Genomic DNA, 19,596 nt, shown 5'->3' on the forward strand with positions numbered 1-19,596 from the left:
TGGGTAAGGTGTTTGAAGCTTAGATGAACAAAATAAGAGGAATATGAGTGTGTTTGTCTTATTTATGGGCAGTTAGCATGTATATTATTAAATATTAATGGTTTGATTGTCGTATCAAATGAATATTCGACATTATTTTCATATTCAATATGAATTAATGAGCTTGATTTCCATAAGCCCTATAAATATAATGTCCAGGCTTTTCTATCTTAATCTATTATAATAAAATATAGACCTCTTTATGAAAGATATCTGACTTGAGCGTCAGATTGTCTTCTAGGTCAACAACCCATCAGAGAGGATTGGATGATCAAAAGAGAGCTGGGCAAGGATGACCGACCCTCGAATAATTTCAACCAAAACAATATCGAATAAATATTAATTTTTATTTTGGATTACAAATAAAATAATGAAACTTATCCCTGCTTCTATACCTAATGTTATTCTTTTTCTTGTTATTATGTTCCCTTTCATCTTTTATTTCCAAAATAGAAGCTTGATGGTGATTTTTTTTTTAATATTTCAAAAACTTTTGTTCCAAAATTTTTATACTAGAATGGTTAAATATATTTTTCGTTTTTAAACTTTGATGTGAAATTAAAATTCGTTATTATTCTAAACTTTTATATATTTTGTTTCCCAACTTAAAAAAAATTTAATGAATATAATATTTTTATTTTTATGTATTAAATAAGTTTTAAATTGACATTTTAGATGAAACGCGATAAATTATGTTCAAATCGGCCTAAAATACTATTTAACACGTAAAAAAGTAAAAATAAAGTTTGCATAATTGAATTAAAAAATTATATTAATTTATTTTTAAAGTTTGAGACTAAAATATATCTTTGTTTGAAATATGGACAAACTCTCACTTTGCATCTAAATTTAAAAGTTAAAAACACATTTAACAAAAGAAAAATATATGTTTAAATTCTATAAGTAGAAATATAATTAGGTACTACAAATTAATATCGTGGAGACTTAAAAAACTTTTAGTACTCATTATTAATGAGACTTTATTCTAAAAGTAAACTATTAAAAATTATTTTTTAAGTTAAATATATTTTTTTCTCTTTAAACTATTTATTAAAATTATACTATTTTCATATTTTAAAGTATATACCAATTTTATTATTCACCCTTGCTAAACTGGATCACTCTGTCTTTTTCAGGAAAGAGAATCAGAGCTACGACTTCCGATCTTTGGCTAGCAATTATTTGGAGTTTAGAGTTTGGGAACTGTTTTCAATTAAAGTAGTTAGAAAGCCAAAAATATTATAGAAAAATATTTTACTCTTTTTCATGTGATAAAAAAGTTGTGACATGTAGAGGTAGAGACCAATGAAAAAAAAAAACATGCAACTTTGCACAATTTTTAAAGGTGTAACATTCCTAATTGAACCACTGTATAAACCACAGATAGGTTTTGCAATTAAGACCAAAGCATAGGTCATAAAATGTACTTTTTTTCTGATAAATTAAAAGTGATTTGGAAGTTAATCGATATCTATTGGAAGGTGTGCTATATACAGAAGTAAAGGATCAAAGAAAACCTCTAGTCCCATGTGATACTGATATTTGAAACAAAAGTTGCAAGCTCCAGCTTCACCAGTGCTTCAGTCATTACTACATGCTATATACATTTCTTGTTCACCTAATTTTGGTTCAGAAGCAATGACAAATCAAGACCCCTTTTAAGCTTTATACCCTTTTAATCATTGAAGCATGAGATTTTATCTCAAATAAAACACAAACTTAATCTTTTGAAGGATACTAAACAAATTATGCAGTCAAGAAATGAAAGCTTTCCAGGTTCAGTATCTCAACTTAATATTTTATCTTTTCTGTCAGACCATCTGCAACAGTTTCACAATTCCAACTGAGTTGGCCGCAACAAGCATGTTAGATTTGTTTCTCCAGCAAACACTAGAAACAAACTGTCCACTATTATCACCACTATTTAGATGACCAGAAATAGGATCAATTGACTCAAATTTGTGAGAAGCAATTGGCACTGGCAGTGATTTGTGATAACAGTACACCTGAAAGGTAGAAATGTTTAAAATGAATTACAATTTATATCAAAGTTTAAGGATGTATTTAACCCTTATATTAAATTCCTGACCTATATACCAAGCATCTTTCACAAGGTATAAAGAATTATGCTCGGTGATCCAGAAGATATAATATTTTAATCTGTATTAGGACTTGTGATAACAAAGCTTGATTTTTTTCAAGATCAGTAAGACAATTCATAAAAGAACAAAAGCAAAACTAATCATACATACGTATATGATGAAAGCAATAACAAATCTATGTAAACATTAGCCTATACACAACTTCATTCCATGATCAGGCTCCTAAATAAGCATAAAGTAACCCAAAAGAGATAAGAAAATTCAACTAATTTCTTTTCCCACATATAGTGCAGATTTTGGAATATTTTGCCGGCTTCATGACAATCGGCATCCAAGGGTGAACTCAGACTATTATTCCATTCCATATTGCAAATTCAAGGATATGAAAAAAGAAAAACCATACCTCATTAGATTCTGAACCACATGCAATGTATCCATCCAAAACAGATAATCCCACAAAATTCTGCAGAAGAAGAAGATGATAATGATGAAAGATAAACAGATTAGAAGAACAAATAAAAGAATACAGAAGAGTGTGGTAAAATATGTTGAGAGACCAACCTTTTCATTACTATGACCTTTATAATTTAAGACACAAGAATCAGATGACAAACCAGAAGAGCTGGTTTTCTTCAGGTCCCAAAGCTTCAAGGAGTTGTCAGTGGAAGCAGAGACAACTGCTTCAGCATCTATAAATTTTACATAACTAACAGCTTTGCCATGACCAGCTAATGTGCACCACGGAATCCTAGTGTGACGAAGATCATAACCATAAACCTTGTAATCAGCTGATCCAAAAAATAAAAGATTTGTTGAGTAAGAAGAGAACTGAACACAGCATATATTGGCAGGGTTCCAGATGGTTCCCAGAGAATTTTTCTGCACAAACAATAGCATATCAGACAATTAGTATGCAGTATGAAGCAATAGCATTCAAAAGCATATTTTCTATCACATAGTTATGTTTCTCTTCATATCATTCTTTTTATTTTCTAGGGAAGAGGAAAAACAACATGAAAAATATTCTACTATTCAACTTCAAATAATATAAATACCAATGCATTACTCCCTACATTCCAAAACTATAATTGTGTAACCTAGTTCACGGCCTTTAAGAAAACATTAACCATTACATCTGTAGACTAGAATATCCCAATTTAATGTAGCATTTTAGTAAAATTTAATGCTTTAGTGGATATAAATAAGGGTACAAGTATTACAAATGCTATCTTGGATTTCTAAAACAGCATATTTTTGGAACAAAACTAAATTGTTACTATTAAATGCATAAAAGAAAGCATGCCTCGCTGATATTCCACAGTTTGACAGAGCAGTCATCACTTCCACTAGCAAACATTTTTGGGTCTGACAGAGAAAAATGAACAGACCAAGCTCTCTTTTGGTGCTCCATATATTGGGACAATGGCTGACCAGTGTCTGCATCCCACATCTGAATTCATCCATACAAATTATGTTATTAATGTCAATGAAACCTAAGAAACAGTCAAATGCAAAGGCAATAAAAGTTTGGTTAGTATGAATGAAAGGAGACAACACAAATTTGGTTTTCATCAGTGTTTCAGTAATTTTAGTCCTTGGAAATATCATAATTTTGTTTTAATACCACTAACAAAATGTTAGTTTCAAGTCTTCACAAATTGTAAAAGTTTTTAAAGAGGTACCTATCATTATTCATGTTAAGTTGATAATGTCTGCATCTGAAACCAACTAACATGACATGTCTAATTGTGTGTGGACTAAGAAAATTTTGTTATATTTGCATAGACTAAAACATATTAAACCATTTCATCGATTATAGTTCTAATGATGCAAGGTATACACACCTGAACAACACCATCATAGTCAGTAGATGCCAGATGATTTCTAATATTGGTGTTCCAACACACACAGCTAAGCTTTGATTTATTTGTCATCTCAACCAATGGGTACTGAATGTCAACAGAATCACTTGAAATAGCATTGAGGTCAAAAATCTTGATTTTCTTTGAAACTCCTCCTGCTGCCATGTAATCTTCATCACGGTCAAAACTTAAAGCACACATTACATTGGAAGAACTAAGCAGATCTCTATTTCTTAATCTGCCACGCTCTTCAAACTTGCTGTAACGAGCAAACTTGCATAAACCTTCAAAGAAGGATCCTAGACAACCAACAGAAGTATTTATTCTTCTAGGCTCCTTATTTGCATGCTCTCCTTGAGGCAATCTCCATCTATTTTCCATCAGATTTTTATCATTGCTTGGAATAGATGAAGCATCTTTTGGCAGGACTCGGATTCTTGTAGAAAAGTAAGAATTCTCTAGCTGACTTATGTTAGCCATAAATCTTTCTTCATCACCAAATGACCTTTGAATGGATCTACTGATGTCTGAACTAGAAGAATCTTGAAAATGCAAATTTCTCTCACTCACTTCTGAATTTTTCATTTGTGCCAAAGGAAATACTGAATCTGTACCAAATGAATATCTTCTTTCTACCTCCTGAATATCTTCATTCAACAAATTTAGATGTTCTTCCAACTTGGAAGCCTGTATCATCTTTTCTTCTTTGAGTGAAGTTAGAAAATGTAGTAATTTATCTGTTTCAGCCTCATCATCAGATATTCCAACATCTTCTATAGAGCTTGATTCCTCTGATTCTCGTATAAACTCAGATTCTAAAATGATCCTGTTGTACATAAGAGAAGAATTAAAAAATTATAATATAAATAGAAGCTTCTTCAACATCTATATAAATATTCTTTTATCTGTATGATTGATTGAGACAGTCATATAGAGTTTGTGTAGTTAGCACCACTCATTTATATCAGTGGCCATGTAACAAATGATGTCCTAAGTTCCTCTCAATATCAGTATCTCACTACTATCATCATCCATCATGAAGCCATTGAAAGATGACACTTTCAGAATACATTCTTGAGTAAGAAAAATTATACAAATTCAAATGAGGCAGAAAGGTATTGACAAACATAAGAAAGAGAGCATTTTACATCACCTAGCATTAGGACGAGAGGATGGTTCAGGATGCAGAAGCCAAAGACAAATGCCAGCTTCCTTTGGATTTTCTGCTAGAAATTTAGGTGGTAAGATTCTATGACATAACTCCAACATCGCAGTTGAATGTGCCTCCCTTGACTCAATAGTGCACAGCAACTGAGAATACCATCCACATAAATGTTAAAAAGATTAACATATTTAAACGGTTAATGTTTGAATATGATTAATAGCAACTTAAATACTTAAAATGATCAACATATATAACTCTAATCCAGAAAGTTCAATCCTCCATAACTCATGTTTCAATGTCAATTCTAAAGGTTTGGTACTGCATGTCAAACAGATGTTTTGTTTGGAATTAATTTCTTGCTGGTTGCAGCAACCAAAATCTCATCATTTTCATGAACATGTTCAGAAAAAAAAAATAATGAAGCATATTGAAACCCTATGGTTAGTTTCATTATTGAAATCCAACACAATCATTTGGCTTCCTATCAATAAAAATAATATATGATAAAGCTTTATGAAAGGTATCAATGTGTGAGACAATATTTTCTTACTTCAAAAAGAAGAATTCCAAGGCTATAAATATTAGATGACAAGGTGCAGACTCCATCATTCAGCATTTCTGGACTACAATACCACTTCTCTTGTAATGGAATGCTAGCAGACATAAACTGATTTTGTTTGGTAAACGTATGTTGACAATTAGAAATATCTTTACTCCTTGATTCCAAGGATCTGACTGTGTCAGAGTCAGTTTGATTCACTATTGTCCTGAAGCCATGAGTAAAGGAGCATTGATGTGACTGCCCAGAAGATCCTGTCTCTTCAAACAGCTTTTGCTGCTTTGTACTTGAACTTTGGCAAGCACAGGTATTCTGTTCCAGAGGCCTTTTCCTAGTCACATTACAGGTCATGAATTCATTGCCTAACCGTTCTTGACCATATGAACCAATGTACTTAATCTTACTTGAAGACAATAAAATGAAACAAGATGGGCAAAAGTCTAGCAAGACAAGTCCTTGGGAGTGTGCAAAATCAACCAATTCCAATACCTGCTTGAATATATGAATTTTTCTTAATTTCTTCATGTTATGACATTCAGATTTCAGCCACTCTCTTAAGTTTATTTCATTGCTACCAGACACTACAGTTTCTTCCACTAAAGGCTTATTATCATCATCATCAACATTTGATCTCCTCAGTGTATCAGATTGAAACTTGGCTGCAAAAGATTTCTCATCCTCCAGATTCTTGTGTCCTCCTACAATGCCGAAGCTTTTGTCTTTTAAATCTTCACAAATAACCTCCTTTCCCTTCCTTGTTTGCTTTACAATCAACTGAGGATAATTATATGCAGATGAAGTACTCTGGGTCATACTGCTAATAAGATGTGCATTGTTTGAGATTATAATCTGATTTACAATATTACCAGACAAAGGCTTCAGGTCCCAAACTTCAAAATCCTTTCCCTTAAGTACCTTACTTAATCTGAATGGTATCTGTTCTTCAACCTTGGAAACAACTTCTCTATTTATGTCATTATACTTAGACTCAACCGTCAATTGATTCCTTGTCTGTATTGAATTATGTGGGAGAGTAACTAAATCCGGGTTCTTGCTCTTATAATTCCTAATAGCAGCAGACAACTTTTCAACAATGTGTTCAGAATCTAAACCAGAACACAAACTAGTACTAGGAAGTCCAGATCCAGCGAAGGAAATTACATACCTATTCATACCATTGTCCTGATTACCAATCACATTGTCATTTGGCAAATTTTCAGACAATTCCTTCTTAATAGGTGTGCACAATCTAGGTGACCTTGACATGTTTTGCTGACCCCCATTCTTAAGAAAAGAATCATTAGTTTTTCTCTTGTGCTCGTCAGTCCCAGTCCCAGTCCCAGTCCCTGTCCCACCATTTGCAGTACTCATGTCTTCTAGCAAAACTCATGCACATCCAAATGCAGTTCCTTCCATTAATTTGAAAGAACTGCACCAGAAGATTTAGAACAGTGAGATCACAAAAAATAGTTCAGAGAACAAACTTCAACATAATTACAATGAGAAACTATGAAAATAGAAACTGAAAACCTAGACACAGTTGTAGTAATACAATACTTAGACTCATTACGGTCAGCCGATACAAATAGATGTCAAAATTTCCAAAGGGGACATGAGCATGCATGTACTGAAGCTGTTCAATTTGTTATAACCAGAGATATAATTTTTGTGTCAGATGACAAAATATAAAGTTAACCATTTAGCTAACATGAAATATAGAGAGTTACGATTGTGTGCAGAAAGAACAAATGAAAACACCAATGAAAGAACAAGTTGTAAGCAGCATGATAGAAAGAGATATCAGAGACCAATGGATAAAATAAACTGATAAAGAGAATGATTTAGATGGTTACCTCACAGTTAACAAGAGTTCCTCTCAGAAAAGAAATATCTTGGTACAAAACTGACAAACAACTAGTACAATGAAACCAATAAATACATGAATTGAGAGAAAAACTTAGGTTGTTTTTGGGTTAGATATTTATTATAATTATTATGGACACAATTTAGTAGTTTTTTCTTTTCATTAATTAGATTCGGAGCATATAGGACTGTCCACGTCTGAGGCCAAAAGTACTGCCACGATATCATGTTGCCGCCGCCAGCTACACAAATTTAAATGAAGTATAAATCAATATTTTTTTTTATCAATTGATGTTTTTTTATATTTTTATTAAGGTGGTCCAAGTGACTACGTCAACTATCTAATGTTTTTTTTAAACTTTTTTTTTTCTTATGTGATCAAAGATTAGTCTTTTCATTACTGTAGAGCCTAGTGGTTTAGAATTTCATCCTATTTGAAACTTTATTTACATTAAAGAAAGATAAGTTTAAAGTTAAGATATTTCTATGGTCTTAAATATAATCATAGTAGTTTCATTTTTTATTTTACTTCCTGTTATAATTTGTAGAAACTTGACTTGTTTCTTAAGCTTTTTTCCAATAATAAAAGTAATATGATATTTATTACTCTATTCAGTATAAATTAAGATTTGTAGCTAAAATCTAAGCTGAACTCAATTTAACAACAAACATAAATTGAAAGACCTGAACGATTTTGTGTTAGTATTTAATTAAAATTTATAATCAACATGATTTTTAAAATCATTTTTATAAAAATTAATAAATTTATACAATAATTTATAATCAAATAAAAAATATATATAATATAATATAATCCTGTTTTTATAAAGAGAAAAATATTTGTGTTATATTTTGTATTAAATGATTTAAATATTTTTAAAATTAAATTATTAATTTTGGAGAAAAACATGTTCGGTGGTTACTAAGATGACACGACGCTATGCATGATTCTAAGTGTCAGCGGTTGCAAGTGGCAGTATTCAAGTATTTGTAATGAATGTTAGTATTAACATTAAAAAAGTTAAAGAGGTTTACAGTAGTTTGGTAAATCTACTTTACACGTGCCACTGATATTCTTTGAGTTGCATATATGTGGCTTGTGTTGGGACTATGCACATAAAGAACCTGTCTCTCGTGTTGTGTAGAAGAGAAAATAGTATTTTACATGTTAAATTATTGTTTAATAATGATTTGATTATCATTCCTTTGAAAAATAATAAAAAATGCAAATAATATGAAAACGAAAACCTAAAATAATATTAAACTAAGTTTAGTGTTTGTTATTAATCAAAACTTTACTAAAACTAAAGTTAGTTTCATTTGTTATCATCTCTTATATTTTCATAATTCCTTATGGGAGTTAATAGGTGAAAAGATTTAAAAGTACATGAATTATTAGTTTCATTGCTCAAGACACTTAACCTCTTACCTTTACCTTTTATTGTATGGTTGCTCTTTAGAACCTATGGATATAAGAGACAAAGGAATGTGAACAAAACAATACAATACAAGGAAGATGATATAACAAGAACCCTTAGAAACTTGCCATTGAATACAAGTTTAATTTATGAAATGTAAAAGAAAAGTTTGACGCGCATAGTTTTAATTACATGCTAAAAACAAGAAAGCATAAAATATAGTAATACTTCCTTTGTATGAAGCAAGTTCCAAACAAATAATAAAACATGCATATATTTTGTTTGAGAGATGATATAACACTCTTCAGTTTGTTTTTACATTTGATAAACATTTATATGCTTAGATGATACCCACGTATAGATAAACATTTATTATATGTGTAGATGATACGCATATAATTTTTATATAAATATTGCATTTTATATATATCTGTATGCTTATTTTATATTATACAAAATGTTTTTTTCCTATATTTAATCAAGAAGATTTATGTTAAAACTTTTATATGAATTTTTTAACTCATATTAAAACTACTTTGCTTCACCAATTCTTTGTCATTTGCTTTGTCAACTTTAGAATGGACGGTAAAAAATCTATAATTTTACAGCAACATTTTTCTTCTAAGCTTATGTAAAGTCATCTTCCAAGAAAGAGAGTATAAGTATTCAAAATGAAAAAATGTTTAATTATTGACAAAATATTTCCCAGCCTAAATAGCTTTACAAAAAATATTGCTTGTTTGTTCATTTTAGCAAATTAGTAATAAGTGTTTAACCTACTAAACACTAAAAGATACAATCTTTTTCTAATGAGTTAAACATGTGATTTGTTGACCACAAATACATTTACTTTGTTTTGAGTAAAGAGAGACTTGATGTTTAAAGAATACTTGTGTTAAATCATTCATGAGTGACTTGTTATTGAAACAATACTTGAATGGATTAGCCAAGAGTAGCTAAAGTCTTAAAGAATGCTTAAACTTTTTACGTAAGAGTGGTTAAGTATTAAAGAATACTTAATGGGGTTAACTAGAAGTGGATTTGATTCAAAAGAATACTTATATGAGGTTATGCAGAAGTGGATTCAATTGGAAAGAATACTCATTTGTGTTTTACATTAGTAGTTTACCCAAATGAAACTTGACTAGTTGATAAAAAAAAACTAAATGTAATTTGCATTATCAGACGAACCAATATAAAAGTACCAAGTAATCTCTTCCTAATATGTTATATTGTTTATTGGGTTAACTAAAGAAAAAGAACATATATGAAAAAGTATTTCAAAAATTTATTGATAAATTATATATCATAAAAATCGTTTGATTACTTAATATAAGTGATGCTTTGAAAAAAACTTTTGAAAAGATTGAAATATAGTTTAACTCTCCGTTTTAAGTTTCTCTTTTTCTTTTACATTATTCTAGTGTGAAAATTTGTTTCTAAGAGTAAAAGATCATGAAGATACATATAAAGATAAAAAGGTGAATAATAGTTGAAGTAGGAAGAACGTTTACAATTTGTTACAAAAGAGAGAGAAAAGAATGTGGAAGAAAGAAACTTAGGGATTCATGGAAGATTTTGTCACTTGAAAAAGCTTTAAAGTGAGTGTTGAGTGAAATTGTGACTTGATCTTATAATTCAAGATAAGAACTATGCAAGCAGGAACTATCTTCTTTCAAATAACTCTAAAAATGCTCTAAACTTGCAAATTCAATAGTATTAAAAGTCCTCTTATAAATGTTCGTAATTTAAGCATTTACATTCCTTTGGTTTACATGCACTCACCAACATGTAAGTAATTTAACCATTTATATTCCTTAGATTTGTTCTATATTATATTGCAAATAACTTTGTTTAGTAGCGGTCTCAATAATTTTAACCCATTTATATGAGGAGGAGAAATATGGTTCCAATTGATGGTTGGAGCCATAGTGCAGTCATTTGAAGGTCATAAAAAGAACATCATAGTAAAAACCATTTAAATGGATCTCAATGTTCTCTTGATACATTTTCCTAGAAACTTACAGAAGTCTCCATCTGTTGGATCATGTCTTGCATCAATACAAGTACATGTAGACCATCCCTTGACTTCATGTGCAATGGAAGGGGGATCAACATCCTATTTGGAATGCAGTGTCTTGCATACCACCTACTTATGGACCTAAAATGGTTGTGTGAATGAATACTTCGGGTGGTATAATGTGTCATATTCATACCTAGGTCAAATGACTAGGTAAAACAAAGTAGCATCATTTTATGACAAGTTATTAATTATAATGAATTTAATTGTCACTTGTTCTTGTAATGACTTTGGGTATATATAAACAAATCATATTACATTATAGAAGAGGATTGATTGTAACTATGTGTCTAAAGGAACTTGTATTGCACTGCAATCAGCCTGCAAAATGATTGAAGAAGGATGAATGTATACAAGAATTCATTTGTTGTAAATATTTCACTACAATCTCCTTTAAATAATTCATTTGTTGTTGAGTGATATTTCATAGTATCAAGAATTTCATCTATATTAATCAACATATAAACTTTATTTGACATTTCATTTCAAAATTGATCATTCATTTTTGTCGAACAAAATCATCAATACAACTTTGAAGTAAATGAACATTTTTGTTAGTACATAATCATTTTTGCTAAATATTACAAGTAAATCAATCCAAATCTTGAAATTCACATTTTGGATTACACAATTTGAAAAACAAATTTTAAATTTGAGAATATAAATTTTTATTTTGAAATTTTCAATTTGAAAGTACAAATTGTATTTCAAAATATAAATTTAAACTTTTAGATTAACCTAATTCAACAGTTAAAAGTAAATCAAGAATTAAGTTACGAAATATATAGTGCCATCGGAATTTAAAAACTGACAATTGGAATTGACCATGTGTCCCTATTACCTAGTTATTAATAAAAAATGTTTGTAAAACGCTCCATTGCGTTGATGTTCTAGCTTCTTTAAAATGTTGAATAGTTTCAGTTAACAATGAATCAATGAACAGGCAGATAAGATGTTCGTTACACTTCAATGGCTAAAAATATTAATAAGATGTTGGTCGTCCAACCCTCCTGTTTCTGTGGGACTCCCAAAGAAGAGTAAATATGGTGAACAAGTCCTACTTTCTCAGCACGCGGCAGCAAACGTTGTCACATAATCATTCAAAACGTATATAGGAGAGGGTAGGGAGGGGCAGAAAAATATTAGTTGATGCAAAATCCACTAAGAAAAATGCTTTCTCAACCAGTGCAGAAAGACCAAGTTATGTCCTTGCATTGTTTTTTCCACAACACTTATTATGGACAAATCGAACGAAAACAAATAGAACAAGGGAATAAATTTATGAATCCTAGTTCTAAGAGTTTCTAAACTCATCCTTCGAGAGGAAAATAAAGAAAATAACTTTAGCTTACCATCTCAGCATCCCCTTGCCTACGAAAAAAATTCAATGAAAAACCACACCAGTTGAACAGATTTATTTCATGTGGTTATCAAACTTCAGTCTGATATTCTGATCTCAACTCCTAAAATGTCCTTCACCATCTCGTATGTCACAAAAGCGAGAGCTATCGATGGGACCACCTGCAAAACATCGTACGAGTTAAAGAATGCTATAAACAAAGCAAAGCCATTAAACAATAATTTTCGGGTGAGTTTACTTGACATTTGTGTGAAAGGGAAATGAGAATAATTAAAACGCCAAGCATGAAAGGAACATCCAGTAATGTCACTAAACAAATGGAATTGCCGAACAAAAAAACTAAACAAGTGGAATTATCTACTCTCTGCATGGTTCTTGAAAACAATAAAAGAAATTCAACAGCAACCCAAAATATTCAAACTACGGCACATCGCCAAAGATTTATAAACAATCCCACAAATCTAGGTAGTGTGCATATGTCTGCAGTTATCTTTGTAAGTTAATCCGGAACTGACCAATTACTGTACCGTATCAATAGTTCAGTATTTGGCTAAAGCTCAACCATAGGCAATGGGAGTTGAAATGTTGGTTTTTGTTATAATCAAGCCAGCTTATTATGTTTACTGCTCTTATCAGAGGTTAATGACAGCAGAGTATGATTGAGGGAATCCTACACGAATAATCCATGTGATAAGGTGTCCTGCAAATTTATGCCTTTCTGGTGACAACAGTAATATCACTCTAGATTCTAAAGTGATGGTAGAAAATGCAAGCCTTCCTTTTCTGACAAGAAAAAATTCTACACTCTACAACACAATCATTATAGAATAGATCACAAGCATCAGATGAGACACAGACCTTTACAGAGTTGGGCACAAGACCCTTGTATAATGCACCAAATCCTTCATGCTGCACAGTTTTCCTGAATGCATCAATCATTCCAGTGTATTCAAGCGGGACTTTGACTCTTCCATCACCAGTTAGAACAGAAGCAGCATGGTTCCAACCAACCATCTGCATTCTTCTACGAATAACGTCAAGAGGGTAAGCAACAGTTTGTCCAACAGTTCCAGCAGCAGCACCACAAGCCAAGCGTGTTGTCACACCCAACTCCGAATTATCAGCAAGACCAAATGCGTTGGATTTAACTAACCAATCTTTTAGAGACTCGTACACAGCAAAGTTGAGACCTACATAAGGAATCTGGAGAAAAGAGAGTATTAATTCTGTCAGAAGCACCCAAGAAGGTTATATTCTTTGCAAAATTAAAAACATAATCTTCATCTTTGTAAAGAAAAAAGATAATTTGAAAATATTACTCACAACTCCAATAACTGAAGGAAGCCAGCCCTTATATAAAGCACGGGGACCTTCTTCCCTGAGCACAGTAGACAAAGCATGAAACATTCCTCTGTACTGATATGGGGATGCCTCAGTCTGCAAATACAAGGCAATAAACTTTATGAATTTCTATAAATCATGAAGACTACAAAAGCATCGATACAAATAACATAATTTTATTCTCCATTTAATTTTACAACTATTATAAGATGCATTATTCTACACTTCCAGCCACCACTTTAGCTTCCAACAAGAAAACAAACATTTGGTAAATGTAAAAATATGATAGGTTTGATACAGTTTACAAAAGAAGGAAAAGAGAAGGTAGTTAGTATAGTTGTAATTACATAACTGTAACAGACAATTATGAATAGTCTTATTGAGAGGTGAGCAGGGGGAGTTTTTGGGAGTAAGAGAAGGAAAAGTTCAGGATTATTGTGGAGAGTGAGGTTCTCTCTAACAACCTCTGGGGAAAATATGTTGTAACATCTAAGCCATTTCAATGCCTATTACATTGGTAGGTGCAGAGATGGAAATAAAGCAATAAAGATTTACAAGACAGAGTCTTGTTTCCAGTTGTACTTTTAGTGGTTCTACCAAAATAAAAATGGAGAACATACCTGCACAGTAATACGACCACGGACCATGTCCATTGGATAAGTTGCAGACATAGCAATTATTCCAGCACAAGCTCCAGCTCCAAGACGTAAAACAGGAGTCAGTTGAGCATCCTCTGCACAAGGCACAAGAGAAAATGATTAAATAACCAAAAGGGTTTTAACTCTAAAAGTTGTCAATTCAAAACAAGATCAAGAACTTGTTTCAACCTGCATTGCAATAAGTGGTTGAGTTATTGAGGGGAGATATTTTTTTAAATCAAAGTTATTAAAAGGGATTCATAATTCCACATTTTGCCTCAATGGCCAGGCATTTTCATCAAGATGATGATTTATGCAGAGAGAAAGTCTAAACTCTAAAAGTAATTAAATGAGTTACTAATATACCGGGGGAATCTCATAGTACAGGAATAATAAACTCAAAAGGAAAAGTTTTCCAGAAAGAAGAGCTTCATAATCCAAATCATCCATTTCAGTCAAATCTATACTTGCCCTTTATCTATTTTAAAAAAATATTATCCCAACCAAACACAAATTATGTCAATAAAAAATTGTAAACATGAACATACCATTTCCAGTTTGCTGCTGATACATGTACAGTATACCTCTGTCATAATAGGAAGGGAGAGTCAGAGAAAAACGGGACAAGTTTATAAAATATGAAGTGGGATGCACTGAAATAATAAAAAGAGAATTTTAGCCACTGGAGTGACCCTATTTAAACAAGCCATGCAGGAAATGGAACATGTTAAGAGAAAACTGCAGAAGCAAATTTTCCAAAAGATGATTAGTATTTGGTATAATAGTACCCTGGAATGAAAACCTAAAAAAAAATAATAAAACAATCCACACAATATTTAGTATAGAAGAAAAACATACTTAGAAGCTTGCTCATAACTGAAGAACTTCACAGCAGAGTTAGGGACTATTCGAGCACAGTTAGTACCATTCCCTTTGAAAAGTCCACGGAGACCTTCAGTTCTCCATATATATTTTAGACCTTGTATAGTTCCATTGTATTTAATGTTATGAGGGTTCTGGACCTGCATATGGCAAACCCAGAGACATGTCATATGTAGAAAGTAGGATGTATGCAAACAAGCAAGGCAAGATACAACATACTTTTGATCCCGGTATAAGCAAGCAAGAATAAATGGATGAAAATACTGACAATTGTTGTACACAGGAATTATTATGTTCGTGCATCTCATCTCATGTTACATAATCACAGGGAATAGTCTCCACTATGCCCTCCCTGGATAAACATATTCATAAGCAATAAGAGAAGAAAATAAAAAAGTAAAACGAATCAAACTTCTCCCATTAGTTAAAATCAAATTATGTACTTCAACTTTTATAGAAGGCTCTCTTATTTAACTAGGCCAATAGCTTTGGTAAATAAGTTGATTTTACCTATAAAAGAAGTTTGATTTATTTTGCTTTTTATTTTCTTCCTATGAATGCTAATGAAGAAGTTCAACAGAACAGAGTCCGACTCTCTGTGTGTGCAGAACTTCTGTCCTGAATATTCTCTTGAATGATAAAGCGTTCCCATTCTCTAAATTTTTTCCAAAACATTCTGTAATACCTTCCTCTAAATCTCTCTCCCCACATAAATTCAACAGACATAATAGCTATATTCATGTAGGAATAAACACCTAAACAAACTAACCTGTAGCAAAATTTTCAACCGTTCCAGAGGAGCAACTGCAGTACGTGACCTGCACAGACAAAAAAAAAATTGGTTCGGTTAAATCTTAAATATCACCAAAACAGTTTTCCAAACGATTGTCAAGAAATATTAGCCAGGAAAATTGGGCTATGGGGCGTTGTGATTGTAACTATATTTCAACTCACGGAAATTAAAACGAAATTGGCATGACAGTCAAAGTATAGGGAACAAAGATTTTGCAGTGACTTCCACGATAAATGGCACACATGCACAACAAACTAAACCTTATTCCAAAACCCCAACACTGTGAGTGATTTTCACTAATCGCAAGTGACTTCCACGATAAATGGCACACATGCACAACAAACTAAACCTTATTCCAAAACCCCAACACTCTGAGTGATTTTCACTAATCGCAAGTGATCCAATCCTAGCAAACATGACCAAAACCACACCCATTGACTTCCAAAATCAATAGCATCTTTTATATTAAACGGATCCTACACTCAATCCACTTCACCAGACACAAAAGCCAGATTAATAAACCCACACGAAATTAACCCCCAAACGAGACATATTAAAAGGCCCCTTCGCTGTTGATCCAAGCCACACAAAAAACTTCAAATCAACCAATTATACATACATATTCTCATAACATATTATTCATAACTAAAATGTTAATCAAAAAATAAAATAGGAAATGAGAAACGGAACTGACACTCCTCCGGCGACGCCACCCGCGACAAGTGACTTGCAGATGCTGGCGAGCGCGTAGTTGGGAGCCTTGACTACGCCTTCTCGGGCGAGCTTGGCTTCCTCGGCGAGGTTGACGATGGTGGTGACGGCGGAATCCCCAGTCTTCACATTCTCCGAAGCCATAAATGGAAAAACTATTATATAACCTAACCTACCCGGAACAAAATCGACGTATCGGAATCGTCGAAGAGTGAGAGATCTCAGCAGGGAAACGGCAAATTGTTCCGGCGATTATCGCGGCGAAGCGATCATTACTCGCTCGCTCGCTAACAGTGAGTGGTGTGGTGGCTGCGGGAGCTTCGAAGAGAGAAGAGTGAGCTCACACACCAATGCCAACAACTACTACAACACAGCAACGAGGGAAGAGTCACGCCGTTACGACACCGTTCTATATATACACCTTTTGCTCTATTGCATCACTCTTTATAACCTATGTTCCAAGCTGTAAGGTGAGATTTATCAAATAAAAATGAAAATATGTTATTTTTAATAAATATTGTTTTTTTTAGTATTAGTTTTAAGTACATTTCAACAATTGTTAGTAATTAATTTTAAATATTTTTAGTTGAAAAATTAAGTTATAATTAAACAATATCAATTCTAATTTTTATATTATCTTTTTCTAGTTTTAATATTCTCTTCTCATTTCTACTTTTTCTTTCTCAATATAATGATGTTATTATGTAAATATATCAACAATTTTTTCAAATTTAATTTGTATATGATTTTGCAATGAAATTGTGGATACTGCTGGTTCTTATATGAATTTATTCTTAATTTTTCATGTGGAAAAATTTATTACTACAGTGTACTAACATTTTTTAAATGAGAAAAAAAAGTTGTGTATATTTATGTTAGAAAATTTTTAAGAGATTCATCGCCAATAATTTAGAACAAACTCATACAAATTTATACTAACACTTTCAACTCATCCAAAACTTTTAAAACTATATATATTGGTGACCATGTATTTGTGAGCCATTTATACTTTATATAATAATTATAGCTCATACTTATTTTTATAACAATTTACCATAAATCAAAATAAATAAATAAACTTATCCTCATATTTAAAAGGCGTTATAAACATCCTTGATAGTAAGTATGTATGATATTAATATTTCATTTATGTAACACTTAAGAGTTATATTAAAAAGGCTTCAGTTTCAAGTCCTTTGTAATCCTAAAATTAAGGGAAAAGAGAGTTAAAAATGGAAAAAGAATAATACAAAAATTATAGTTAATATTCTTTGATTATAAGTTACTCTTTTACTTAATATTAATTTTCATAGAAAAACGTATATTTATAGTTGTTAAAATGTGGTCAATGGGCGCAGAATCAGAGCTACTAATAAAATATATATACCTGTCTGTTTTTTTTATTTTTGTTTCTTTTTCAAGTTATGCGTAAAAAAATACAAACATGATTCTCCTTTCCTTAAAATATAATATTTTAAGAAATTTATTTTATTTAATTATAGTTTTAAAGTTAAATGCATTAATTTTAGGGTTAAATTTTAGTAAAAATTAAAATTACTTTCTCTTAAAAATTTTGACTCAATTTAGTCTTTTAATATTAAAAATATATAGATTTAGTTCTTTTAACTAAATTTTATTAAGTTTATTTTATCTTTTAAACACGTTTCATAACATTTGAGTTGTTTACAAGTTTGACACATTTTTTCTTCAATAGCATTTGAGTTGTTTACATGACATATTATTTATGTATACATTTTTTATTTAATAACATTTTTTCTATACATAATTTGAAATATAAAATAAAATTAATAAAATTTGATTAAAAATATTAAATCTACACATTTATAACATTAGAAGGACCAAAATTTAAAGAGACACTAATTCCAATTTTCACTTCAAGTTAAGGAATAAAAACATATTTAACCCTTAATTTTATAACATTTTTTTATTACCAATCATTATGATTAATAAATTAACTAACTTATACTTATAAGTCATTATCTAATTTATGATTAAATGGTGATCGAAAACTATTTTAAAATTTAAGTAAATAAACATTAAATTCATAATGAATATTTAATATTTAATATTTCATATTTCATATTCTCTTAATAAAATAAGCGTGCTTGAATTAACTAAAAAGTAAGGTTGTAATTAAAAAACCAGTATTAATATTGTCTTAAATCTTATTTATTTATAGAGATATATAATGTCATTTTATATTCAATGTCATAAAAAATTTTATTTAGATAATAATTAAATTTCAACGCAACAATTCTTAATTAAAACCATACATCATTTTTCCAAAATTATTATTGCTTAAAATGAAAGTAAATTAGATAATTTGATTAGTTAGATCATGATTTAATTAATAATCAATAGGAATTTTTTGTGTTTATTAAAATGAATGAAGTAAATTAGAAGTGATAATGATATCTTATATAACAAACTCAAATTTAGAAAAAAGTTATATTTTGAGTCAATACATTTATGATATTAAGTGATTCGTATCATAATGAAACAACCTACATACATCGTGTATATAGCATAATCACAATTTTATGAGTTTCAAGTTTTTCAAATTAAAAGACACTAAATTTAAGAACTAATATACATCATATATATATATATATATATATATATATATATATATATATATATATATATATATATATATATATATATATATATACACCTTGATGTTAACTTTAAAATATCTTTGTAAGGTTGAGTACTTCTACCACCTCCACTCTCACCTATTCACATTAGAGCTGTCAAAATGG

General features: G+C 30.8%; 2 protein-coding genes across 5 annotated transcripts; both read right to left on the reverse strand.

The window, feature by feature from the left end:
• Positions 1–1,545: 1,545 nt before the first annotated feature.
• LOC124827138 (protein SUPPRESSOR OF PHYA-105 1-like) lies at positions 1,546–7,696 on the reverse strand. 4 transcript variants are annotated; one of them, XM_047300169.2, is made up of 8 exons: positions 7,581–7,696; positions 5,719–7,156; positions 5,157–5,314; positions 3,986–4,829; positions 3,445–3,591; positions 2,703–3,020; positions 2,545–2,604; positions 1,546–2,045 (listed from the first exon to the last, which is right to left on the reverse strand). In XM_047300169.2, the coding sequence occupies exons 2-8, from the start codon at positions 7,096–7,098 to the stop codon at positions 1,851–1,853; spliced, it is 3,102 nt and encodes a 1,033-aa protein (XP_047156125.2). In that variant the 5' UTR covers positions 7,099–7,156; positions 7,581–7,696; the 3' UTR covers positions 1,546–1,850. The 4 variants fall into 4 exon arrangements, with proteins under 4 accessions (XP_047156125.2, XP_087958030.1, XP_087958029.1 ...); XM_088101904.1 differs by lacking the exon at positions 7,581–7,696 and adding an exon at positions 7,455–7,559; XM_088101903.1 differs by lacking the exon at positions 7,581–7,696 and adding an exon at positions 7,285–7,510.
• A 4,534-nt stretch (positions 7,697–12,230) lies between these two features.
• ADNT1 (adenine nucleotide transporter 1) lies at positions 12,231–17,217 on the reverse strand. Its single transcript, XM_088102240.1, has 8 exons — positions 16,797–17,217; positions 16,079–16,127; positions 15,286–15,449; positions 14,976–15,013; positions 14,410–14,522; positions 13,772–13,885; positions 13,307–13,651; positions 12,231–12,609 (listed from the first exon to the last, which is right to left on the reverse strand). Exons 1-8 carry the CDS (start codon positions 16,955–16,957, stop codon positions 12,526–12,528), a joined length of 1,068 nt encoding a protein of 355 aa, XP_087958366.1. The 5' UTR covers positions 16,958–17,217; the 3' UTR covers positions 12,231–12,525.
• Positions 17,218–19,596: the final 2,379 nt, after the last annotated feature.

Source organism: Vigna umbellata, chromosome 11 (assembly GCF_029865625.1).
Source record: "Vigna umbellata cultivar VRB3 chromosome 11, Vumbellata_1.0, whole genome shotgun sequence".
NCBI classification, from domain to species: Eukaryota; Viridiplantae; Streptophyta; class Magnoliopsida; order Fabales; family Fabaceae; genus Vigna; species Vigna umbellata.

Coding starts and splice junctions, on each gene's coding strand:
- ADNT1 (XM_088102240.1), bottom strand. CDS start 16,957: ATGGCTTCGGAGAATGTGAAGACTGGGGATTCCGCCGTCACCACCATC. Junction 14,523..14,975: donor TCAGCAGCAAACTGGAAATG/GTATGTTCATGT, acceptor TGCCTTGTGCAG/AGGATGCTCAACTGACTCCT. Junction 12,610..13,306: donor TTGTGCCCAACTCTGTAAAG/GTCTGTGTCTCA, acceptor GATGTTTTGCAG/GTGGTCCCATCGATAGCTCT.
- LOC124827138 (XM_047300169.2), bottom strand. CDS start 7,098: ATGAGTACTGCAAATGGTGGGACAGGGACTGGGACTGGGACTGGGACT. Junction 3,021..3,444: donor AACTGTGGAATATCAGCGAG/GCATGCTTTCTT, acceptor TTGTTTGTGCAG/AAAAATTCTCTGGGAACCAT. Junction 2,605..2,702: donor AAGGTCATAGTAATGAAAAG/GTTGGTCTCTCA, acceptor CTTCTTCTGCAG/AATTTTGTGGGATTATCTGT.